The sequence below is a fragment of the Humulus lupulus genome, chromosome 2 (genome assembly GCF_963169125.1).
Source record: "Humulus lupulus chromosome 2, drHumLupu1.1, whole genome shotgun sequence".
In the NCBI taxonomy this organism is placed as follows: domain Eukaryota; kingdom Viridiplantae; phylum Streptophyta; class Magnoliopsida; order Rosales; family Cannabaceae; genus Humulus; species Humulus lupulus.
The window spans coordinates 30,341,375-30,367,548 of record NC_084794.1 but is presented as its reverse complement, the minus strand read 5'-3'; the positions used below and the strand labels follow the sequence as shown (position 1 = coordinate 30,367,548).

The following is a 26,174-nucleotide window of genomic DNA, read 5'->3' as shown; positions in this document are numbered from 1 at the left end:
GTAGATTTTAATCACAAATGTTAACTATACAAATGTTTTATTAATTTATGGTGTTTTTTATTTATGTTTACACTGCTATTTTTCTATTTTTCCTATTGTTTTCTATTCATGATGTTGTTTTTCTGTTTCCGCTGCTGTTTTTTTTATTATTATCAAATAGGCTAGGGGGATTGGCATAAACATTTGTAGTTTTCCTGGTTAAAACATTATGTGGCAGTTCCTAATTGACGCAAAAAATCACATTTTTTAGCTTTTGTGGCAATGGAACACAGATGCAAACAAGCCTGGCATTCACGTCAGTGGGGCACTGATGCAAACATGACATTTGAGTCAGTGTAGCACTGACGCATATGCTTGACATTAGCGTCAGTGGAGCACTGATGCAAACCTGGCATTTGTGTCAGTGCTACAATGACTCTAATGCCTGGCATTTGCGTCGGTGTCCCATTGACTCAAATGTCAGGTTTGCATCAGTGCTCCACTGATGCTAATTCCAGGTTGGTTTGAGTCATGGGCGTTCGCGTCACTTTTAAAACTAACGCAAAATTTCAATTGTCACAGTTGCGAACTGACTCAAATGGCCTTTTTTGTAGTAGTGAATCAGAAAGAATAATGCCAATTCTACCAATTAATTCTTAATGATTTCAAATGAGGAACCATGGATTTAATTAAATAACATATATTTGAGCGTAAAAGTGAACTTGCATGTAACACGCATATCTGAAACGGTTCTTAAAACTAGCGCTGAAGTTGGAATTTATTTGTTCCTTTATTTTCTTGTCAATCTCACAAAATTCAGCAAGCATAAAATAATTTTCCACTTTAATTAATACTACATTTTCCCTTTAAATCACACATTTGTAATTCATAAATTTTATTACAAAAATTTAATTTACAAAAATAATTCCTTAGCTTTTAATTTGCATAAATAATAATCTCATATATTATTTGATAACAATTAAAAGAATGTGACAAAATTTTGTAGTTACTTATAGTTATTAAATGAATTCCTTGATCACCTTTAGAAAATAATTTTACTTAATTATTTTATAAATAAATAAAAAATTGCATATATATAAATGAGAAAGTACCTATTTAAATGGTGAAAAAATTACATTTGCGATATACATAGTCTAAAGTTTAATTTATTTGAACACATGCTTTACTTATTTTATTTAAAAGATATTTTCTCCTAATAAACCAAAAATTCCAACAATCATTTTATTTGTTTAAATTCACATAATTGAACTAAAACTATATTTTCTTTCAAAAAATAATAATAAAAAAACTGCATGTGCTTAATCAGATAAAAACCCCATTAACATGTGAAATAAAATGTCTTTTGTTTATATAAGTTCAAAATATCACTTCGAGGCATAACTTGTGCATTTTAAAATCATTGATTTATTATCACCATCAAATAATGAAAAAAAAAACAAGCATATATTTATCTAATTACACCTTTAATCTTGTTAAAACATCACCTATCCTGTTTCTACAACTCATACACCCCAAGAAAAGAAATTCTAACATAATTTAGACAATTAAATCTTTGGCATATTTTTAAGATCAAACATAAATAAAACATGTTACAAGGAACCTTAGGTCGAAAACTATAGCATATTTCTATTCCTTATGGTTTCCAAAACCCAAGGCAAATCCTAGCATACTCCTAAGATCACAAATGACCACAAGATAGGAAGAGAATTAAAACCAAACATGCTAAAAGATAAGAAATCCTAACATGTTTCTATTTTAAAACAATGAACATACATAAAACAATATTTGTACTATACGTAAGAACCCTAGGTTACCAAAAACATAAGTACAACACTTATAAAACCCTAGCATGCTTTGATCTATAATACATCATAAACATACACTCAATTTCATAAGCATATTTATCAATATTCAAAAGAAACATCAAGAACCCTAAACTTGTACTAGGCCGAAACACACACCATATCCCATTCTTATTTCCTTTTTCCATGCCATCTTATCAACACATGATATCAACATAAAAGAAATAATAAAAATAAGAATCTTTACACATGCTTGGTCGAAGCCAACCCTCGAAACAACCCATCAAAACTACCAAAATCAACATACAAAACAAAAGCACAAACCTCTTGATCACTTTGCTTAGCTCGAAAATCTAGAAATATGTCTCTCGACACCCTCATTTCTTGTCTCAAAGACCTAGATGTGAAACACCCCAAAGCATCTATATCTTATAATTTCAGAGAGAAAGGTAAGGAGAAGGAAAACACAAGAACACCATCATACCTTTTCTAAACTCAAAAACCCTAATCCTCTTGGATTGTTTGGTTGAATTCACCTCAAGAAGATTCTCTTGAATCCTTTGCTAGCACCACACAAGGAGCCTAGTTCAACGAATCCCCAACACACTTTGTCTAAGAAATTAGAATGAGAATGGAAAGAATGAAAAGACAAGAACAATACTTTACCTCTACCCCTTTGGAATTTCGAACCCTAGCCTCCCTTGTATGGATGGCTAGAAAGAAATGAGAGGCAAGCTTCACTCCTTGGTGTTGGGCGACCACTATGGTGATTGGAGGAAGAAGAATAAAAAGAGGAAACCTAGCACTTATGCACACCCCAGCCGAAACCTAAGAGGCAATTTCCAAAATCATTGCCTCAATTCCATTCCCTTGATTTCCTTTCCCACAATTCATGAAATTTTACAACTATGGCTTGATTGGATTGTCTTAAAAAATGTAAACTTTCCTCTACACCCACCCTAGCCTTGACCGAGCACTCTTGCCTCTCTCTCTCTCTCTCCCTCTCTCTCTTTCTCTCTCTTTCTCTCTCTCTCTCTCTCTCTCTCTCTCTATACATGGCTAGCACACACACACACACACAAAGATCCTAATTTCTCATTTTGATACAAATCAGTATCACTTAACTTTTTTTTATTTCTCATTTTTAATAAATAAATAAAATGTGAAAATACATGATAGTCTATTGCATGCTCACACATGCGCATACACAAGTGCTCAAGTGCATCTATACTAATCATGCACCTTAGTGCACCCAACCAAAACTCAAGAAATCTCTTAAAATAGAATAATTAAATAAAATAATTAACAATAATTAAATTCACATAATTTCTACTAAACAATTCAAACAATTAATAATAAAATAAAGCACAAAAATAAATAAATAAATAAATAATTGGTGCGCTACAGTTGGATCCTAATTAACATGCTTCAAATAAAACTTTGTTAACCAACCATCACTTGATGATTAAGGATTGAGTGATCGATATCCTAGTCAAACTACTAAGATGATTGAATTAATGTCATAATCAACCTTAATAATAAGATGACCAATTAGATCGTATTGAACACTTCAAGTTGTTAAATTGATCTAATTATATCTTTTACAATATTAGATCTATTTATATTGTTAAATTGATCTTCGTTTGGTATTTCAACTACTTGTTTGAATGTCTCGACTACCTGTCTACATATTTCGATAACTTGTCTAAAATTTTGATAACCTATCTTAAATAATGCTACATATAAAGGTGCACATCATCATTATTGGATCAAGTATAACCAGTCTGAATTTTTAAATGGGTGGTGGCTGGATTTGTGGAAAGACGGTGGCGGCCGATGATGGGCAGTGTGTTAGAATTAATGCCCTAAAGGCATGTAAAGAAATTTTTATTGATTTAAATAAAAGTACAATTTTATTATATTTGAATGTTATAATTATTGTTTGAATTAATTATATAATAATTTCAAGAAAATTCCTTATTCATTCATGAGAATATTATATTGTATTAGTACGAGAGAATTAAAATCATATACAATGAATAAAATAATCACTAACATATTCAAGTAAAGAATATTTAATGAATAGTTACTAGTGTGGTTTACTAAGCATGTGGGAGGCGAGTGATCTAGATTCATATACTGATGGGGATAGACATCTTGGTAAAGATGTTGTATATAATAGAGATTATATATGACAGGACCAATGAGAATTAATTATCTTTATAAACTTGTTGTTTGACATCAATATTTAATTATTATCATAATAGATGATCATTTGTAGATTAGTCTAAATCCTGAGAATTCATGAACTCATTTTTGTGTTTATTGAATCTTTTGATTTACTCGTTAATGTTTCTTAGTATAATGAGGCTAATGAATTTTGTTTTGGAGATTCAAAATCATGAATGGCTGGGAGCATGATTTACAATAATGGAATCCATACTTTCCGAACAGATCGAATATTAGTTCCATTAAGGGTTAATTCTGGAATAGAATAGTTATTGACTTCAAATCTATAATTTGATTATAGATTAATTATTAGCTAATGAATTAATGGTACTTAAGGATCAAGCGGCAATTAGAAGGGTAAAATGATAATCTTGACCAGCTCTAATTAACAAACCAATAAATAGAGCACTGAACTGCATTTATTGATTATATCAATAGTTTACAAGAGAAAACTCTATAAATATAATTCTATAAATAGTTAAAGTGAAATTCCATATTTATAGTGGAGTAATCATGAATTAATATTTAAGATTATTAGATTAAAGAGTTTAATTAATAATCTCATTTATTGGAGCTTCGTATTATAGGTCCATGGTCTCCAGATCACCTCTGTCCTACACTGTCAAAGGTAATGATGTCAAAAGAAATATTTGTGGAGATGACTTAATTTTCTTGGGCAAGGACATAATTATGTGATAATTATGGGCAATTGATTAATTATAAATTAATTAATTATCTAACTATATAGTTTTTATTTTGAAAAACTATAGGTTAAAATTAATATTAATCATGTTTTGATTAATATGAAAGAGAGATTAATAATTATCTTATTTATAATAAGATATTTATTAACCACTTATAAAGTAAAAACTAAACATTAATTGGGTATTTCACGTTCTTCTCTCTCTCGGTGAGTTTCGCCGGAGCCATGGCAAAGGGAGCTAGGAATGTGGGGAGACCTAAGGAAAATGGAAAAATCAGGAAATCTGGACCTTCATCTTCTGATAGGATTATCAAAACTAGATCGATGGATGCAATTTTGGGGGTTCAAGAGTAGGAAGTTATAGAGGATATGAAAGAGGTTACTGAACAATTGGGTAGGGTTTTTTCATCTAAGGAGACAGAGGAATCAGTAACACGACAGACTGAGTATCGACAGGAATTTGAGGATTGTTTGAGTGCTTTTACTCGAGTTTTGCAGGATGTGGATTCAGGTAAGAATCCTTCTCCTCTGATTTTACAATCTCTCCATTCCGATAAGTTGCAGACTAGTTCGTGTGGTGATCCAACAACTAGAAGCGAGATTCCTCTTAATTAGGAGAAGAAATTTGGAATCAAAATTGATCCCGAAGATATAGCTGAGGAGATTAGCTACTAGCAACCTTCAATTGTTTGTTATGTAGTTGGATCGAATCCTCCAGTCAATGTTCTGGATGGTTTTGTGATGCGTTTATGGAAAGAAAATGTGGATAAGGTAGGAGTACTTTCTCACGGTATTTTCATTATCAGATTCCACTCTCTGGCATTTCGTGATCGGATTCTTGGTGGTGGTTATATGTTCTTTGGGAAAAAATCGATGGTCGTGAAACCTTGGAACTCAGTGGGTGATTTCTCTAAAGAGGATATTACATCCTACTTGGATACAATTGGGAGGTTTAGATATCAAGTATTGGGGTGAGCGTTCCCTCTTTAAGATTGTGGGGCAGATACGGAGACCAATTCAAGTTGATAATATTACCAAACAGAGGGACAGGCTATGTTATCCTAGAATCCTTATCGAGGTTAGTTTGGAGCAAGATTTTCCAACTATAATTGGGTTCATGAATGAATTTGATCAGGAAATTGAGCTTCAAGTAGAGTATGAATGGGTTCCTATTGTATGTCAACATTGTTCTGGGTTTGGACATGAAACTCAGATATGCAGGAAGAAACAACAAGTTAAGTAAGAATGGGTGCCTAAGAAGAGTGTGGCAGAGCAGGTGTCGGTGAAGACAACAGTTGATGAGGATTGTTTTCAGGAAGTGATTAAGGGGATTAAAAGGCAAGAGTCTAAGGCAATTCCAATTTCGGTGACAAACCAGTACCATACATTGGCAGAGGAGATACAGAGGCTACATACTGGAGAGGGCGGGGGGGGGGGGGGGAGATCCCTCTATCTGTAATGGATAAAATACTCTGTTGGAATGTTCAAGGGATTAACAACCAACACAAGCATCGTGAAATCAAGCAGTTAATCAATTCAAAGAGAGTGAGGCTGGTTAGTCTACTTGAAACAAAGGTGAAGAATAAAAATATGGGGGTACTTTATACAAGTTTATTTTCTGGTTGGTGTTTTACTAATAACAATCCTTGGATTGATAAAGGCAGAATAATTGTAGCATGGATTCTGAGTATGTATTCTATTGATATTAGAGTATGTGCTGATCAATTAATACATTGTTTGGCTCAAGTTCCAAATCGGGCAGGAAGATTTTTCATCACCTTTGTCTATGGATTTAATGAGGAAATGGCTCGGGGAAGGTTGTGGCAAGACATTCAGAGGTTGGCTTTACAAATTGATGATCCATGGATGGTGGTGGGAGATTATAATGAGATTCTATATCAGCTTGAAAGAATAGGCAAAAGGGTCAGGAAAATAACATCTACAACAGGCCAGGATTGTATAACTTCCTGTCAGTTGGAAGATTTAAAATTTTCAGGATGTTTTTTTTACTTGGAATAATAAACAGAAGAATGATGAACAGGTGTATTCAAAGATTGATCGTGCAATGGTTAATTCGAAGTGGACAGATTCATTTCAGGATTCTAAAGTTGTTTATCTTCCAAAAGGCATTTTTGATCACAACCCTATCCTGGTATCATTTTATTTTGATACGAATTTGGGGAAGAAACCATTTTGATATTTTTGGATGTGGAAGGAAGCTACTTCTTCTGAGGACCAGGTTAGTACGAGTTGGAAGGCATCTGTTTTTGGTACTGATATGTTTAAACTGGTTACAAAATTGAAGAGGCTGAAACATGTCCTTTTAGACATTAATAGAGAAGGATTTCAGGATTTACAACAGGCAGGAATTCAAGCAAAGTTACATCTGTTGGAGGCCTAGGAAGCATTGCATAGAGAGCCTCTTAATTATAATCTTATTAAGCAAGAGCAGTTGGCTAGTGCTAAGTTTGCTCATCTCCATAAAGCATATATTATATTTTTGGCTCAAAAAGCTAAAGTATCATGGGTGCTTAATGGAGATGAAAACACTCATATTTTCCATGCATCATTGAAAGCTAGAAGATTGCAGAACATAATTTTGTCAATCAAAACTGAGAATGGTCGTTGGGTAGATACACCAGAGGGAGTCAAGGATGCTTTCCTAGGATATTATCAAAGACTATTGGGGTCTAATTTGCAACATAGGAGAAAGGTTTTACAGCCAATAGTGAATTTAGGCCCTGTTATTTCTGAGGTTCACAACCGGATTCTTTCAGCTGAGTTATCAGCTCAAGAAGTTAAAGAAGCCATTTTCTCCATATCAGGGACGAAAGCTCCTGGACCAGTAGCTTCTTCTATCAGGATAACTGTAGAGTCCCAGAATTTTACTTAGCTAGTTATATAGTAGTATTAGTAGTAGTAGTAGCAATATCTAGTATTAGTTTGTAGTATGTTAGATTTCGTGGATTTTGGTTCAAACCGGGACTTAGTTGGAAACTCCTAACAATAGTTATGGATTTTATAAGTTTAACCTATAGTTTAAGAATATTAATTATAATATAAGGCTTGATTAATATTGCTTGATAACTCTAGAAATTAGAGTTATTTTACCACATTTTTTGAAGCTAAAAATGATTTAGTTCTTAAGTTTTTAATTAAATTATTAAGTTTTAATTACTTTTTGAATTTATTAGCTTCATTTTAATTTTTATAGATTTTTATGTATTTTTATAATTATTTTGTTGTAAAATATTAATATATATATTTTTATATAAATAAATAAATGGGTATTGTTGAACTTAAATGTTAAATTAAGTTATAATTAATATTTTCAAAGAATTTATATGAATTATTTATAATTGAAAATATTTTATCATGACTTAATTTATATTTATTTTGTAGGAAATAGCTTTATTTTTGGTTCTTGAAGAGCCAAGAAAGAGTGAAGAAAAGAAAAAAAGAAAAAAAAGAAAAAAAGAGAAAAAAAGTGTTACTTTTGAAGGAATGAAGCCCACCTGGCCCAGCCCGTCCTCTGGCCCGCCAGCCCGAGCTTGCTCCGCATCCAGCACCCGAGGCCCACCTGCCTGTTGACCAGCCCGTTTGAAGCCCAGTCTCCCAGCCCAATCCGAGACCCATTCCTGCCCAGTTGGGCCACCTGGAAAGAAAAAAAAAACTATTCTTTTTTTTCTTTATGAAATAGTCAAAACCACAAAAGGCCAAAAGTCATATTTTTCTTCCCAATGTTTTTTTTTTCTTTTCACTCAAATATCAATTCACTATTCCCTATTTTTTCTTACCTAAATAAACATTCCTAATTCATTTTTTTACTCTAGTTTTTCACTAATCTTCCATCCAATCAAACATTTCATCTTTCCAATACCCTTACACTTACTCTATTTATCCTACCACTTCCCAACACAATTAAATTAATCAATTTATTTATTTTAATTTGATTAATTTAATCTCCATATTTTGCCTATAAATAGAGTCTTGTAAGACCATTTGGGGGGCTCTTCTTCATCTTTTCAACCTCTCCTACACTTCATATTTTTCTCTTCTTTTCACTATTTTCTCTCTACCATTTTCATCTTTTGAAGAGCATGTCAAGTATGTTATTTTGTAATTTTTATTTCAATCTAGTTATGAGCTTCTAATCTTTTTCAAGATTATTAAGATGATGATGAAGCAAAATGTAACTAGATAGTATTTTTTGTTGTATGTTGATTTCCCATTTGTGCAACATTGTTTATGGATTTTTCTATCAAAGATATGCATTTTTCATCTATTATTGATTGTTAAAGCATATTACACTTAGTTCTTCATTATGCAAAAATATGATATTCTTTGATTAAATGTTTTTCATTAAATTGTTCACATCTAATTCTTAGAGCATAAGTATCATATTTTGCCTAAACATAATCTCTTTGATTTTTTGTAGTTTCATTAGGTTGTAACACAACTAATGCTTAGAAATTATATCTTATATAAGTGAAGAAAAATCCTACATTTTTGAAAGTAACTTGTGCTTGAATAGAAAATGTATTTTGAAAAAAAAATATAGTGTGATTTATTTCAACTATATCTAAACTTGGGAATCAATATACTTATAAATATTATTGAACTTGCATTTTGTGGATTCTAATATCTTAATAATCTTATTTTACATATCTCATTTGAAAACTATTTTTCTATTTAATCTTAAATCTTTTTATTTCTTGTCTTTTATTTTTCTAAAACAAAATCTCATCAAATATTTGGAACTAGGTTAGAATCTTCTTGCTTTGTTTGAAATAGTTTCTTTTGATGTTAGTCAACTCCCATGGGTTCGACCTCGTACTTATATGAACATTATATTCTGAAACGATTCGTGTACTTGCGAGTATAAATATTAAAACACCCTCTTTTGGGTTCAAAATTGCTGGTTATTAATATGATAATTATTATAACCTAAGGTTTAGATAGAGCCAATAAGAATATGACACTTGTTATGAGCATGGTTATTTCTAAGGTTTAGATAGAGCCAATAGGATTACGACACTTGTCATATGCATGATTATTAATGAATTATTATTTTAATGATAAAATAAGGGAAATATAAGACTTAGTCTTCACCATAATCTGTTAGGAGCATGGCATTTGTCACAATTTTATTTATTTGTGGATTAGGTTGTTGTTTAGATAATTAAATAGATTTTCCGTAACTTTAGGGTACTGTAACTTTCGACCTATTTTTGACCCAATTATATTATGAATTTCGAAAAATAGTTGTTCTAGAAAGTTGTAGATAATTGAATTAGCTTTCTAACGGTATAAAGATGGTCTAAATTGGATTCATAAAGTTCTAGTTACGTTGATTTTACTGCAGGTGAGTTTAGAGTTATGAGATTTAGGGAGTTAGAAGTTAGGATTCTATTTCTTTTTATTATTTTTGTTTTTAATTTTAAAAATCAAGATTTGACTCCTTAAACCTCTCTCTGAATAATTTGACCAAGCCCTAAGCCTTTGACTGAAGAATATTCAAATATTTTCAATTAAATTCATTATTTTTATTCAAAGCCAAAAAGAAAATCTTTATTCCTAGAACTCTATAAATAGGACTTAGCACCCAGCCCTTTCACTTACTCTTCAGCTGTGATCATACTCCAAGGTGTTCGTGAGAACATAAGAGTGATACACTTGGGTGGGAAAGGAAAAAGCTTATCATTATTAAGCTTTACCAAACACTTGGGCAGTAAGGATTAGAGTATTTCAGTATTGGAGTTAGACCAATCCATAAGGTCAACTAAGGTACCCTTATTCTTAAGTTCAATCCTGTTTGATTCCTTAGTGTTGACTGCGTTTTTAGCCAACGACGTGAGCACGTCAATAACGACAAGCCTTCAAGAGAAATCAAAATGACAACAAACGGTATAAACAAGAAAAGTAAAGAACACATGAGATTTTTATAGTGGTTCAGCCCCGATTGTCGGTAATAGCCTAATCCACTTAGAGTTGTGATTTATAAATCTATACTCAAGATCAGATGGATTATGCCAACTGAGTTTCTTCAGTATAAATTGTGAAAATACAAGAATTCTCTCTAATTTCAGCACTTTCTCTCTCTAGATCAGACAAACCCAATTTTCTCTCTCTAGAAAGAAGAAGCCCAAGAAGCCCCTCTCTCATCTCATAAGCTCTCTATTTATAGAGATGGGATCCTCAACTGATATCCCCTTATAATAGGGATATTTTACTATATTTATTACATTTATATTACAAATAAACATTCAAAATTCAAAATGTAACAAATTCCCCATTTGTGGGAAGAATGAGAGATTCCCGCGCATGTTGTTGAAGTTGTGTCTGACTTAGTCTCCTCTAGCTAGTTGGTCCACCTCCTACTCACTACCCATGCAAGTGCTGGTTGAACATGCATGGTGGTAGGATATGCATGGTGGTAGGTTGAACGTGCATGGTGGTAGGAGATGCACTTCTCTCCTCTAACATGCACTCTCCTCTAGCATGCCATGTTCCTCCTTGAACCAATCTCCTTGGCTTCTCCTCGGACCAAGGTGGTCCGAGGCAACCTCCTTGGCACCTCACCTTGGACAACATTGAGGGAACCTCACCTTGGACAATATTGAGGCAACCTCACCTTGGACAACATTGAGGCAACCTTCTTTAGCATCTCCCAAACATGTCCGATCGAACATTGTATAGACTTTCCTTATGAAAGTCTAAGTCTCCATTCTCTTGCATGAGACTCCTCCTCCTTATCTATTTACCTTGGACACGTTGGAGCTAACACTTAGAAAACCTTGGGAGGCTTGCCTCCTACACACCCTTGGGGTCTCCTAGGACCACACCCTCCTTGGGGTCTCCTAGGACCACATCCTCCTTGGAGTCTCCTAGGACCACTCCCCTTAGCTCTCCTAGGAGGCACTCTCCTAGATGCATTCTCCTTAGCCTCCTAGGATGCATTCTCCAATTTTTGGGTATAACACTTAGTTTCTTTAGTTTTCATTCAGGTTCTAACTTTTGTTATGGTTTTGTGGTTAGGTTTTTAAGTTCTTTGAACTTAAGGTGTCTTTTCGGTAAGTTTTCTCTTGGTGGTTTAGTTATAGTCTTTTCATTCTTTATCCTTTAGAAATACTCACCATTTGTATTGTTGGTTTTAGGAGTGTTCCAAATCCCGTCTTTGTTCTCAAATATCCCAATTTTGGTAAGGAAAATAGGATAGTTTCTATATGCTTATGTGTATGTTTATGCTATAGTACGCTATGTTATGTTTATCTAGGGCTCATAGTTGCTTAGTGCCCTAGTGTTTATCATTTTTATGTTTATAGTTATGATTTACCCTACCTCAGATATTAGACAGGGGACCTAGATGGGTTATCGTATACTATCATGTGATCTACCCAACCTCATATATTAGACGGGGACCTAGATGGGTTATCATATACTATCATGCGATCTAACCTACCTCAGATATTAGACAATGGACGTAGATGGTTTATCACATGTCTTAATGACCATTAATAGTGTAGTCCTAGATGGTATACATCTTTATAGTTATATGTTTATGTTTATGATATATGTTTTTAGTGTATGCTTACGATTTATTATGTATGTTTTAGATAGTATTATGTTTTATAGTATATGATGTAGTTTTATGCTCATGTATGTGATGTATGTTTTTAGTAGGTTTTACTTGTTGGGCATTAGGCTCATTCCTTTATTTTTTGTGTGATGCAGGAAATTAAATATGGAGGGCAGAAGGATTCTTGGAGGCTTGGCATGTGTGTTGAGGATGAACGGACTGAGTGGACTGCGTGTCGATCGAGGATGACGTTTATTTTAGTCTTTTATATTATGTTTTGATGTAATTCTGCAATTAGTATTTAAAGTTTATGTTTTATGTGTTATCAAACAATGTTTTTATGTTTTAAATAATGGGTACCCATACCATATTTTACATTCTATTTTGTAATATTTACTTTGGAATTTCAATAAAGTTATTATTATTTCTTATGTATGTTTTCTTCAAAGTAGTACTAAGTCTAGTAGTTTTAATGGTCAAATGTCTTAGAAATAGTTGGGTCATTACAATAGCTGGCATTTAGTTTGGCTCGGATGTTAGTGCTGTTATTTTATCTTTTCTATCCACGGGTAAGCTTCTTAAGGAGATTAATGCCACATCCATTACTCTCATTCCTAAGACAGTTTGCCCTGATAATGTAAGTGACTTTAGACGTATCACTTGTTGTAATGTCATATATAAAGCAACATCTAAGTTGATTTGCTCAAGGCTTAGAGAAGTTCTCCCTAACTTGATTGTGGACAATCAAGGGGGATTTGTACATGGGAGATATATAACACATAATATCATGATTTTCCAAGATTTAGTGTGTCATTATGGTAGGAAAAGATGCAAGGCGAGTTGTATGATAAAGTTGGATTTAAGGAAAGCTTATGACACCATTGAATGGGATTTTATTTAAGAGATGCTAAATGCTTTCAAGTTTCCAATGTCACCACTGCTTTTTGTACTAGGTATGGAATATTTGTCTCGTCTTATGCTTAAAGTGGGATCTATGCTTGGTTATAAATTTCATGACAGATGTTCAATACTAAAACTAAATCATTTATGTTTTGCGGATGACCTTTTATTATTCTGTCATGGAGATTATATCTCTATATTATGGAGGCTTAAAGGCCTTAAACTATTCTCTGGGAGCTCAGGTCTTTTGCCTAATGAGTCCAAATCTACTGTTTACTTTAGTGGTATGAGTGAGTATGAGGCTCGTAGGGTGCTGGATGTTTCGGGTTTCACCAGAAGTGAACTTCCTTTCCGCTACCTTGGTATTCTGATCTGTTCAAAAAAAAAAAAAAAATCATCTGCTGAATGTGGGATCATATTAGAAAAAATGATGCATAAGATCAAACAGTGGAGTACTAGGAAGCTATCATATATGGGAAGAGCTACTTTGATTAATTCAGTGCTCTTATCCATTCATGCTTACTGGGCTCAAATAATGACACTACCAAATAAGCTTTTGAGATATATTGAAGCCATCTGTAGGGCATTTCTTTGGAAAGGAATGGCTGTATATTCGGGGCCTGGTTTATTTGCTTGGACTAATATCTGTCTCCCTAAAGCAGCTGGAGGTTTGGGCTTCAGAAATGTCATTGACTGGAACATAGAGGCTCTGGGAAAGTATGTTTGGGCCATTGCAGCTAAGAAGGATAACTTGTGGGTTAGATGGATTCACAGTGTTAACCTGAGTAAAGGGGACAGGTAGAAATATAGAACTCCACCTGATTGTAGCTGGTATTGGAAGAAATTAGTTGTTGTTAAAGATCGTTTTAAAGCCAAAATGGATATGTCATCATTTATAGCAATGAAGTACAAGAATAAAGCAGGTCATGATATTCTCTTTGCTCCCCCACTCAAAGTTCATTGGAGAAATGTGGTTTGGGAGAGACTTAGCATCCCTAAACATAGATCCATTTGTTGGCTAGTGATGTTAGAGAGGCTCCGTACCAGAGAGCATATTTCAAAATACAATGCTCATCTGGATCAGTCTTGTTTATTGTGTGGAGAGTGCAATGAAGACATTCAACACTTATTTTTTTCAGTGTGCATATAGCAAGTATTGTTTGCTGGAAGTGAAGAATTGGCTAGGTTGGAGAGCACAATCAGAGCAACACACACGGTTGCTTCAGTGGATTACCAAAGCGAAGCACTTGAGCAAAACCAGAAGAAGCTTTCTCACAGCTACTATTGTCGCATTGATATATCATATTTAGAGAGTGAGAAATGATGTTTTGTGGTCTCAAAAGATATGGCACATAAATCATATAGTTGAGGCAATCAAAAAGGATACTAAACTCAGAATGTATATGGTCATGCCAAATAAGGCAAGTTGTACAGATAGGGATTGGTTTTCAAAATTGTAAGTCACACCTCATGCTTGTATAGTTATTCGGTTAAGGGGATTTTAGGAGCTAGTTACAAAGGTTGAAATTGTACATGTTGGTTTTGAGCAATACAATGATTCTTATTCACAAAAAAAATGATATTTATTTATTTATTTTAAACTGATATTTTAAGATAAAGTTAACTTTGAATTAACTTATATTTATTTTGGGATTAATATATTGTCTTAAATATTAATTAAATAAATAAATGAGAAAATTAGGAAAACCCCTAAAGTGGCGCTACACATGGATATTTCCTATCCCTGAGATTTGAATTTTGAATTTTAAATAATTTATTTATTTAATTATATTTATTTATTCTTTTTAAATATGATTTAAATTAAATAATTAAATAAGGTTATAACTGATTAGTTTTATTTTAATAAAATAAAGATAAATTAATTTAGTTAATTGTCTTTATAAACCTGAAAAAGAAGCGATACTTTTCAAGAAGTGGTTTTCATAGACTGTCAAACTCTCTCTTTGAAAAGAAAGCGATAGCTTTTCGAAACCTAAAAAACTATCAAATACACGTTCTTTCAATCAAACCTCTCTAGATCCCATGTCTTGAGTACATGTATAGGATCCTAATTTACATTTTGAATCCTAAGTGCCCACACACGTCGTTATGTGTTTAAGGATTGGTCTAGAAGATCAATGTGTGAGCTTTTAGAATCTGGATTGGAAGATTGTTAATTTATACAAAAGATTTGTGGATACTTGATAAGCTTCAAGATGTAATATAATCTATTTGTATGTGATTTAATATATCCATATATGTATTATCATGACCAGTATTAATAAACTTTTTTAAAAACTCATTCCGCTACGTATCTCTGATTTATAATTTTAATACCAACACAGTGGTCGTGGACGGTGGCGGTGGTAATGGATAGTGGTCGCTGGTGGTGGTGGTGGTGGTGGCGGTGGCGGCGGCAGCAGGATGAGGGTGGGTGATTGTGGATTGGTGTGGGTGGATGGGTGAGAGGAGTGAGGAAGAAGATGATAGTTTGGCGGTTTTTGTTTTAATTTATTATTATTTTATTTTAAGGATAAAATGGGTAATACAAAAAATTTATTAATATAAGAGGTCATTTAGCTAAATACTATTGAAAGTAGCTCAAATTACAAATTATACTATAAAAAGAAGTCATTTTGGCAAGGATCCCTTTATCTTATTGTGTTGTTGTTTGTTCTCCTCTTTTGTCATTGTTCAAAATGTGATAAAAATAAAGACAGTTATATAATTTTAATCAATTAAAAATAGGTTGTTAAATTATTATTTTCATTTATTAAAAATCTGAGACGAAAAAAAGAAACAAAATTATTAATTTTCTAATGAAAGTTTTAGGCTTTTAATTGATTTAAATTAATTTAATTAGAATTTATCTTTTATTTTTTAAAAACTTATTATATAGATTAAATTAATAAAATAAGGGAATATACTTATTTGGTACCATATGTTTTTGCAAAGTATCATTTTGGTACCCTCTGTTTTCAATAATGCTCATATGGTACCCTGTATTTTAAAATCGTACATATTTGGTACCCTAAACTCAGATTTGATAAATAAAATTTTGTCAATATGATCAAACTGTCATCAGTTATATGTAATTATGTAATTAAATTTAAATTTGTAACTTACATAATTGACAGCAGTTTTATTAAATTGACAAAATTTTATCTATCAAATCTGAGTTTAGCGTACCAAATATGTACGATTTTAAAATACATGGTACCATATGAGCATTATTGAAAATAGAGGATACCAAAATAATACTTTGCAAAAACATAGGGTACCAAATGAGTATATTACCATAAAATAAAAGGTATTGTGATTCTTTCAAAAAAAAAAAAAAAAAAAAAAAAGGTATTGTGATGATATTGAAAATAAATTTGACAAAAGTTATTCTTAAAGATTATATATTTTTTTAACGGATTTGTCAAATATGATGTAGTGTGTGTTGGTATCTAAAAAATTAGGAAGGTGTAAGCAAATAATGAAGCCACACGAAAATAGTAAAATAATAATATTATAATAAAATAACAAAAAGTATTTGAAAACATATTATAAAGAGAAAATTACATTTTATATGGAAATTTTATTAGTGTGAAAAAATATGGCTTTTTTAAAAAAAAAAAAGTTAATGTATGGTTTTTTTTTTTTTTTTTTTTTAAGAATTTTAACTTTAATGGGTTTATTTTCTCATATTTTTGTATAAAAGTTGGTTTATGCAAAAGTTTTACTCTTAATCAAGTTTTATTAATTTAGAAGAGTATGTTTGTAATTTAATTATAATTTTTTTAGCTTTTTTTTTTTTTATATTACTAATTTTATATTAAATTTTTCTTTGGTTATTTTGCAATTTTTTTCTTTTTATTTTTGTAATATGAATTGTGTTTCAAATTATTTTTTATTTATTATAAATATTTTGTTTAGATTGTACGATTCTCTTTCCAAATCCTTGGTAAAGTAACCAGTTACTTGATTAATCTTTGACAGTTATGTAAAAAAAAAAAATCTTAAAACTAGGTTAAATAACATGTAACAGGAGGGGTAAACAATTATCCTGAGAGGAGTAACTTTCTGCCATAAGAGGAGTAACCAGTTACCATAAGAGGGGTGATGGGTTACCCATATTAAATATGAAAATAAACATCAAATTTGAAGGAAAAAAAAGGAAGAACACTTCATTAAAAAAAAGAATAAGAAGTAACTATGATTTTAGTAACATAAGTAACAAGTTATCATAAAGAACCTAGAAATATACACACACATCAGAACGTGAAGGTAACCAGTTACCCAAAAAAATATATATACAAAGAACGTGAAGGTAACTAGTTACCCCCATAAATATACACACAAAGAATAAGAAGGTAACCAGTTACTACAAATCTAAAGATAGAAAAATAATCAGATCCGCCCCCTTTCCTCTCTCCCATCTTCTTCATATAATTTTTCTTTTCGAGATTTGAATGTTCCCATCACGGTACCTCGTTACTCATTCACGTTTTCATATTTTATTAGTTTTCATTCCAATTTTTTGTGTTTCTATAAGGGTTACAATAAAAAGAAAATGCTGAAAAAAATCATTTGATTTTTTTTATATATAGTGGAAAAAACTATAAAAAAATTACAATAATAAAAGACAATAAATAAATAGTATAATAATTATGTAATGTTAAAATATGTGTGAAAAAATGGGGAAAAAGAAAAGGGAATGAGAAAAGAATAAGTACGAAAATGAAGAAAAAAGAAGGAAAAAAACAAAAAAAAAAGAAATGATGAAGGAAAAGAAAAACAGATGAATGAATAAAAATAAAAAGAAGAAGAATAAAAATAAAAATAATGGAAAATGGAAAGAAAAAAAAACATGAATGAAAAAATTGGTAGAAAAAAATGAAAAAAATAAGAAAAAATGAAAGAACAAAAAAAAATCTCATATGTGTGAGAAAAAAAAATGGAATGAGAAAATAATAAATACAAAAATGAAGAAAAAATAGAAGAAAAAAATGAAAAAAAAAATAAAAAAGAAAATAAAACTGAAAAAATATGAAATAAAAACAAAACAATACAAATGAAAGAAAAAAATAGATAAATGAATAAAAATGAAAAGAAGAAGAAGAAGAATAGAAGAATAGAAAGAAAAATAATTAAAAATGAAGGTAAAAATAAAATAAAATAACATTCAAAATCAAAGAAAACATAACTATGATAAAAAATGTGGCATTTCCACATTTTAGTTAGCTACTAATTATATTTCTTATATTTTAATTTTTTATTTAATAAATGTTCCCATACAAATTAAAAATAGTATAATTATCTTATTTTTGCACATTAGTGTTATAAAAGCAATATTTTTTTTAAAATTTCTCTATTATAAAATCTAAAATTATACTACAGTGTTTGATGTTTTGGACGGGGGAAACTATGTACACACAAGTTAAAAGTGTAATTTCATGTCCCTAAGAATTATATAAGTGAAATTACAGAAACAATTTCGCTAAAATAAAAAGACCATCACCCAAAATTTATACTAATTGCTCAATGATGTGAAATCTAGTTTAAATGTTTATGAATATAGTGTGTGACTTTAGTGATGTGGTATCTATTTTAAATAGTTAGGAATATAGTGCAAGAAAGAGATCTTATCTTAAATAATAAATAGGTATATGATTTTTTTTTAGAGAAATTAGTGAAAATAGCTTTTTTTTTTTTTTTTTAATGATTTTGCAAGTTGGCTTACTTTTGATAATTTTTTGCAAAATGTGTCTGTCTAAAATTCGACCAGTTGTCTAAATTTTTCGATCAGCTGTCTAAAATTTTTGACCGGCTGTTTGAATTTTTCGACCACCTGTCTAATTTTTCGACTAACTGTATAAATTATGAGAGATCATTTTGCAAAGAACTATTAAAACTAGGCTAGAATACAAAATAACTTTAAAAAATAAACTATTTTGCCAAGAGACCCTTTTTTTTTTTTACAGTGTGCATCCTTATGTTTGAATTTTAGGTGTTTATTTTGTCTATCTTGATATTGTTATATCTCTTCTATATAAAAAATGTGCAGATAACGAAATTTTTTTTGTTTTAACGATTATTTATTTGTTTAATGTTAACTTTAACGAAATATTCTTATATTTAACAAAATATTATTATATTTAACGGTAGTTTTTAAATATCACTTAAACTTAAATAAAATAAAATAAATAATTAAAAAAAATTAAAAAAGGATATTTTTTAGATATTTTACATTGATAATTATTTAAAAATAATAAATAATTAAACAAATTAAAATATGATATATTTTTTAGATATTTTACAATAATAATTATTTAAAAATAATAAAATCATATGTTTTATAACTTAAATAAAATTTAATTAAACTTAAACTCACTTATTACAATAATATCATATTAAACATATAATATAATCTACTGTAAATTAGTAACAAATTATTTTAAAAAAAAACTAGCATGAAACTTAAATTTAAAATGGATGTATAATATTTAATATTACATTAAACATATAATATATATATATCTCTGTTAGTCGCTCCCAAATTCAAAAATTAGATCAGACATAAACTTAAACAAAAATAAATAAATTATTTAATTAAAATATGATATTTATATGACAATAATATAAATTTAATAAAAATAATTAATAAATTTTATAAATAAAACTAAAAATTTGTATCTAGTATATATATATATTTATATGGGGAAAGAAAAATTATGAAGCAAAAGTAAAGACTAATTAATAGTTACAATATGTGAGAAATGATTTGATGTTGTGTAGTATTTAAAGAGTAGATATTTTAAAAACATATTTAATTTAGTTCAATGGTGCCTTAACAACTTAAGAGTGTCAACCAATCTTTACTTGTCAAACAAGCTTGGAGATTACTAGTGGATCCAACCTCTTTGATGACATATGTATACCTATAGCACCAAAATTTATTTATTTTTAGTTATTAAATTTTTTGTTTTATTTTTATTTAATTATTAAGTGTTGTGAATTATTTTATTATATGTTTAAATAAATTGTTAGAATTGTTTGGTAGAATTTTTGTGAGTTTAATTTTGCTAATTGTTTATTTGATTATTTATTTTATTATGTGAATAATTGTGTAACTTGTTTGTTTTACCATTAGTGTTTACATTTTATTAAGTGTGACAAATTATGTGAGTAAAATAGGTTATTTTATTTCATTATTTGAGCGTGTGCCGAAATTTGTTGTGTGTGTGTGTGAATGTGTTTTAATTTCTTTTATTTATTTATTCTATTAAAAGGAGAAATAAGAAAGGAAAAAAATGACAATAATTTGTAGCAAAATGGGAAAGTTAGAAATTGATTATTTTAGTGTGAAATGACACTCTTGGCCGTGTGTATAAGAATGGGAAAGGAGTGGGGCATGTGAATGGAGAAAAGGGAAGAAAGGTTTACCTTTTAAATCCTAGGTTATTTTCTTTTATTATTCTTGTGAATTATGGGAATTGATTTGTGAATGGATAATGGGATGGAATTAGGGGAAGGAATCAAGGGAAATTAGGGACATAATTGGGAAACTTTTTTTTTTCTTTTTCTAGCTCTAGGGTTCGATCAAGAGGGCTTAATATAGGTGAGGATGGGAGTGTGAGAGCCCTAGTGGCTGCGGAGTTCTAGAGTGAGAAGGAGAAAGGAGAGCGTGAAGGAGAGAAGGAGAAGAAGAAGGAGAAGGAAAGAGAGGGGTTCGAATCTCTCTATAGGTATGGCCTTCCTTGGTTTGATTGATTCTTGAATATAGATCCTCTCCTTGACTTCTAAGTATTTTTATTTTCTCTTCTCATGTTCTTGTGGTGTTTGAAAATCCCTAGGATTTGAGCAAGGTGGTGACTCTATTTTGGGTTCTTAAATACTATCAAGAGAGGTATTGGATTCCTCCCTCAATCTATGGTTGTTGTTATTTTATTTTTATTTTGGAGAGATTTTGGTTTGAATGTGGATTGGTGTTTTGGGCAAGGATATTATGTTTTGTTTGCTTTGTTATTGATGGATGTTTCGAAAATCATGTTTTGAAAGAAAGCTAATGTTTTGATTATTTTGGCCTTGGTGTATGTTTTGCACTATTGTTATGATGGCTTGATGAGAAACATGTTAGGTGGTTATATATATATTTTTGGATTCAAGAGTATAAATCTCATGTAGCTTTCAACTAAGGCATATGTAGATAATACATGTGAAGTTTTACCCATTTTACCCTTAAAATAAAATAATAATAAATTAAAATAAAAACCCTAATAACTATCATCTTCTTCCTCTTACCCATCCACCCACACCCATCCACAACCACCCACTATCATCCCCCGCCGCCACCACCACCGGCGACCACTGCCCCTATCGCTGGTGAACACTGCTCATCACCGGATGCTACCATTTCTCCACAAATCCAGCCACCACTCATTCAAAAGGTTGGTTTATAAATGTTTTTTTATATATAAAATGTGAGATTTTTGATATTGTTTTTGTATATTCAAAATGCAAAATGATTGTTTTAGTATATTGAAAGAATAAGTAAGGATTTATGTTTATTTCTAGAGTTTTACGGAGGTTAAAGATTGAAAATCTGAAAAAATTAATGGTGGTTTCGGTTATTTTCGAGATAGAGAAATCCATAATTTTTTGACAGCTTGTCTAATTTTTCGACAAGGAGTCTAATATTTTAGACCAGTTGTCTAAATTTTAGACTAGTAGTCGTATTTTTTCAACCACCTGTCTAAATTTTAGACCATCTGTCAAATTTAGACAGGTAGTCTAATTTTTAGACAGATGGCCATATATTTTCAACCACCTGTTGAATTTTTAGACGGGTTGTCGAGTTATCAGACAAATTGTCGAATTTCTAGATTTTCATTTTTTTATATAACTTTTTAATCAAAGTAATACTAATAATTTATATTTGTTTATTGTATTTTTTTCTTTAGATGTCATTAAAAAATATTGTAATATTATGTGATGGAATGTGGAAAAAGAATGAGGACTCGTGGAAATGGATTTCAAATGGCTCACGATCAAGATCAAGTTTGGTACAAACTAACCTAACTTATGAGGAGTTAGTTGAACATATTTATGAAGTTACAGAAATCGATCGCAACCTCTTCGATATAGAATTAACTTACAAGATAACGACAATGGTGGAGATTGAACCAATTGCAATAAAAAATAGTAGAGACATTGTTAGTTTCTTTACATGGCAAGAGCGTGATTTGGTTCCATTATGTGTGGGTTTGATCAAGAATATGGAAAATGTGCTCATTAAGGATAAACTTGTTACTAATATTGATTCTACTACAAATGTTAATTAAGATCCAATAACCTACTTTCAAAATTGTTCTATCCGACAACCATCTTCTCCTTGTAGTATTACAATGTTCATGTATCACACTCTTATAGTATGACTTGTATTGGATATTTATTAGCAAAGGCAATGGAATGGTATTTTGTTTATGTATCAAACTCTTATAGTATGACTTGTATTGGATATTTATTAGCAAAGGCAATGGAATGGTATTTTTTTTATGTATAAAACTATTTTGGTATACCACAAACTGTTATAGACTACTTGTGTTGGATGTTTCTGTTTCAGACCTCTTTGTGTTATATTTCGACAGCCTGTCTAAAACTTTCGACAGCTAGTCTCAAATTTTGATGGCATGTCTAAAACTTTCGACAACTAATCTAAAATTTTAACTACCTGTCTAAAACTTTTGACAGCTAGTCTCAAATTTTGACTACTTGTCTAAACATTTCGACAGCTAGTCTCAAATTTTGACGGCCTGTCTAAAACTTTTGACACCTAACCTAAAATTTCATCTGTCTCCCTAAAAATTTCGACAGCTAGTCTGAAATTTTGACTGCTTGTCTAAAAATTTCGACAACTAGTTACTGCCTGTCTAAAACTTTCGACAGCTAGTCTCAAATTTTGAAAGGTTGTCTAAAATGTTTGAAATGTCTAAAAAGGCTCCAATAACACAATAAAAGAGCATATATCTCAATTAATATTTTATAAAGTTAAACAAAACTTAATCTTTATGCAATTATGATGATTACTGATTGAGTGGTACATATTTCAATCAAACTACTGTGATGATCAAGGATTGAGTGGTAGATAATCTATTGATGTACTATTATGATGATTATGTTTATAGTATAAGAACAACACTTTATCATGTAGAATTGGATCTTAATTAAAATTTGTAGTAGAATCAATATTAGTAACAAGTTTATCCTTAATGAGCACATTTTTCATCTTCTTGATCAAACCCATACATAATGGAACCAAATCACGCTCTTGCCATGTAAAGAAACTAACAATGTCTCTACTATTTTTTATTGCAATTGGTTCAATCTCCACCATTGTCGTTATCTTGTAAGTTAATTCTATATCGAAGAGGTTGCGATCAATTTCTGTAACTTCATAAATATGTTCAACTAACTCCTCATAAGTTAGGTTAATTTGTACCAAACTTGATCTTGATCGTGAGCCATTTGAAATCCATTTCCACGAGTCCTCATTCTTTTTCCATATTCCATCATATAATATTACAATATTTTTTAATGACATCCGAAAAAAATACAATAAACAAATAAAAATTATTGGTATTACTTTGATTAAAAAGTTATATAAAAAAATGAAAATCAAGTTGAAAATCTAAAAATTCGACAACCTGTCTGAAAATTAGACAACATGTCTGATAATTCGATAACCCGTCTAAAAATTCGACAGGTGGTTGAAAATATATGAAGATCTGTCTAAAAATTAGACTACCTGTCTAAATTTGACAGATGGTCTAAAATTTAGACATGTGGTCTAAAATTTAGAGAGGTGGTCGAAAAAATACGACTACTGGTCTAAAATATTAGACTCCTTGTCGAAAAATTAGACAAGCTGTAAAAAAATTATGGATTTCTCTATCTCAAAAATAGCCTAAACCACCATTAATTTTTTCAGATTTTCAAGCTTTAACCTCCATAAAACCTCAGAAATAAACCTAAATCCTTACTTATACTTTCAATATACTAAAACAATCATTTTGCATTTTAAATATACAAAAACAATATAAAAAATCTCATATTTTATATATAAAAAAAGCCTTTATAAACCAACCTTTTGAAGGAGTGGTGGCTGGATTTGTGGAGAAATGGCAGCATCCAGTGATGAGAAGTGTTCTCCGGCGGTAGGGGCAATGGTCGCCGGTGGTGGCGGTGGGGGATGATAGTGGGTGGTTGTGGATGGGTGTGGGTGGATGGGTAAGAGGAAGAAGATGATAGTTATTAGGGTTTTTATTTTAATTTATTATTATTTTAGTTTAAGGGTAAAATGGGTAATACAAAAAATTCATTAATAAAAGAGGTCATTTAGCTAAAATGTTTTGAAAGTAGGTTATTGTGCAAAATGCACTATAAAAGGGGTCTATTTCCACCAATTTCTCTACTTTTAACAACGTTCCCACGTATGCATGTCGCATGCAAATATACTTTTACGTTAAAAAATATGTCTAATATTCATCCATTTGGTTTTTATTTAAAAACCATGCATGTAACATAGGTATAATTTGCATTATTCTTTTGGTGATTTTATGTGTAATTATGCATATTTGGAAATTATGAATATTTTTCACCATGTGTGCATGGCCCATGCACACATGAGATATATGAGTTGGATACAAGAAAGTCTTATGTGATGCTAAAGGAGGATGTTATTTGATTATTGTATAGGCTCGTTGTGAAGTTTGTCAGTTTTACTTTGCTTGGACCCTAGGTAAGGAAGTTAGATATAAATTTTTATCATTTATGTTGTGAACGGTAAGATTGGCTTGTATGAATAAAAATGTTATGCATGATGATACATTTTGCAATATGAATTATGAAATGCTATTTTGTGTGGATATGACTGGATTGTATGTGATTTGAATGTTGTATGCTATGTAATGGTTATTAGCGTGATGAACGCGACACAACAAAGGGGTTACTAAGGATGTGAAGACGTAACCCGAGTTACTAAGGATGTAAAGACGTAGCTCATAGCGCGGACGCGCCGAGGTTATTCAAGGACTAGAGATCCTGTTTACCTCAAGATGTGACATGGACAAGATAGCAGGCCATGTTTACAGAGATATGATGATGATGCTTATGATGATAATGTTATGATGATTATGTATATGATGATGATGATTATGACGATAATGTTCATGATGATTATGTATATGATGATGATGTTATGATGATAATGATGTATGAATATGAATATGAGTATGTTTTTGTGTGTATACTTGTGTGCTATTTGTACTTCCTTACTAGGCTTTTAGCTCACCCCTTACTTTCCCTTCCAGGTAGCAAATAAGATTTCTTAGTGGCACGCGTGGTGATGTGGGAAGTTCCAACGTCGGGGTGTGTATGGCGTGGGGGCATCCCATGGGCAAGAAAACGATCATTTTAACGCCAACTTCTAAATTATCAGTGGGACTTGAACTTTAATTATTATTTTGAAACGTTGCATAAAAACTATTATTTTCTTTTTAAACTATTGAGCCCAACTTGCATGTTTTAGTAAGGCCCCACTGGAATTTTTATAACAAGTGGCTTTTCTTCTATAAACTTATGAGCATGTAAATATTTCTTACAAAGTATTAGACTATGGAATTTTACAATACCGCACTTCCAAAGTGGCCCAGCCATAACAATCTGCATTCCACATGCTTATGCTGACCACGACTTATGAGTCGGGTTTTTCTTTCAGATTCAATCAAGTATGCAATTAAGACATAACACACTCATTCAATCGTGTTTAATAATCGGGGCTCAAGCCCTAATCACAACCTGGGTGCAATTTTCTTACCTTATAGTACGACCCTGAGCACAATCCTTTTCTGAGCCTTACGGTAAACCTAGTCACAACCATAAAACGATACTCTCTAGAAGAATTAAATCCAAACAC

The 26,174-nt window shown here is 31.0% G+C and overlaps 1 protein-coding gene across 1 annotated transcript; it reads left to right on the top strand.

Moving 5' to 3' along the window:
* The first annotated feature begins 5,103 nt into the window (after positions 1–5,103).
* LOC133814099 (uncharacterized) lies at positions 5,104–14,015 on the top strand. Its single transcript, XM_062247103.1, has 8 exons — positions 5,104–5,245; positions 5,435–5,697; positions 5,870–5,973; positions 6,444–6,657; positions 6,761–6,886; positions 6,950–7,096; positions 7,187–7,608; positions 13,421–14,015. The coding sequence occupies exons 1-8, from the start codon at positions 5,104–5,106 to the stop codon at positions 14,013–14,015; spliced, it is 2,013 nt and encodes a 670-aa protein (XP_062103087.1).
* The last annotated feature ends 12,159 nt before the right edge of the window (positions 14,016–26,174 follow it).

Coding starts and splice junctions, on each gene's coding strand:
- LOC133814099 (XM_062247103.1), top strand. CDS start 5,104: ATGAAAGAGGTTACTGAACAATTGGGTAGGGTTTTTTCATCTAAGGAG. Junction 5,246..5,434: donor TTTGCAGGATGTGGATTCAG/GTAAGAATCCTT, acceptor TTTGTTATGTAG/TTGGATCGAATCCTCCAGTC. Junction 6,887..6,949: donor TTGATCACAACCCTATCCTG/GTATCATTTTAT, acceptor TGGATGTGGAAG/GAAGCTACTTCTTCTGAGGA.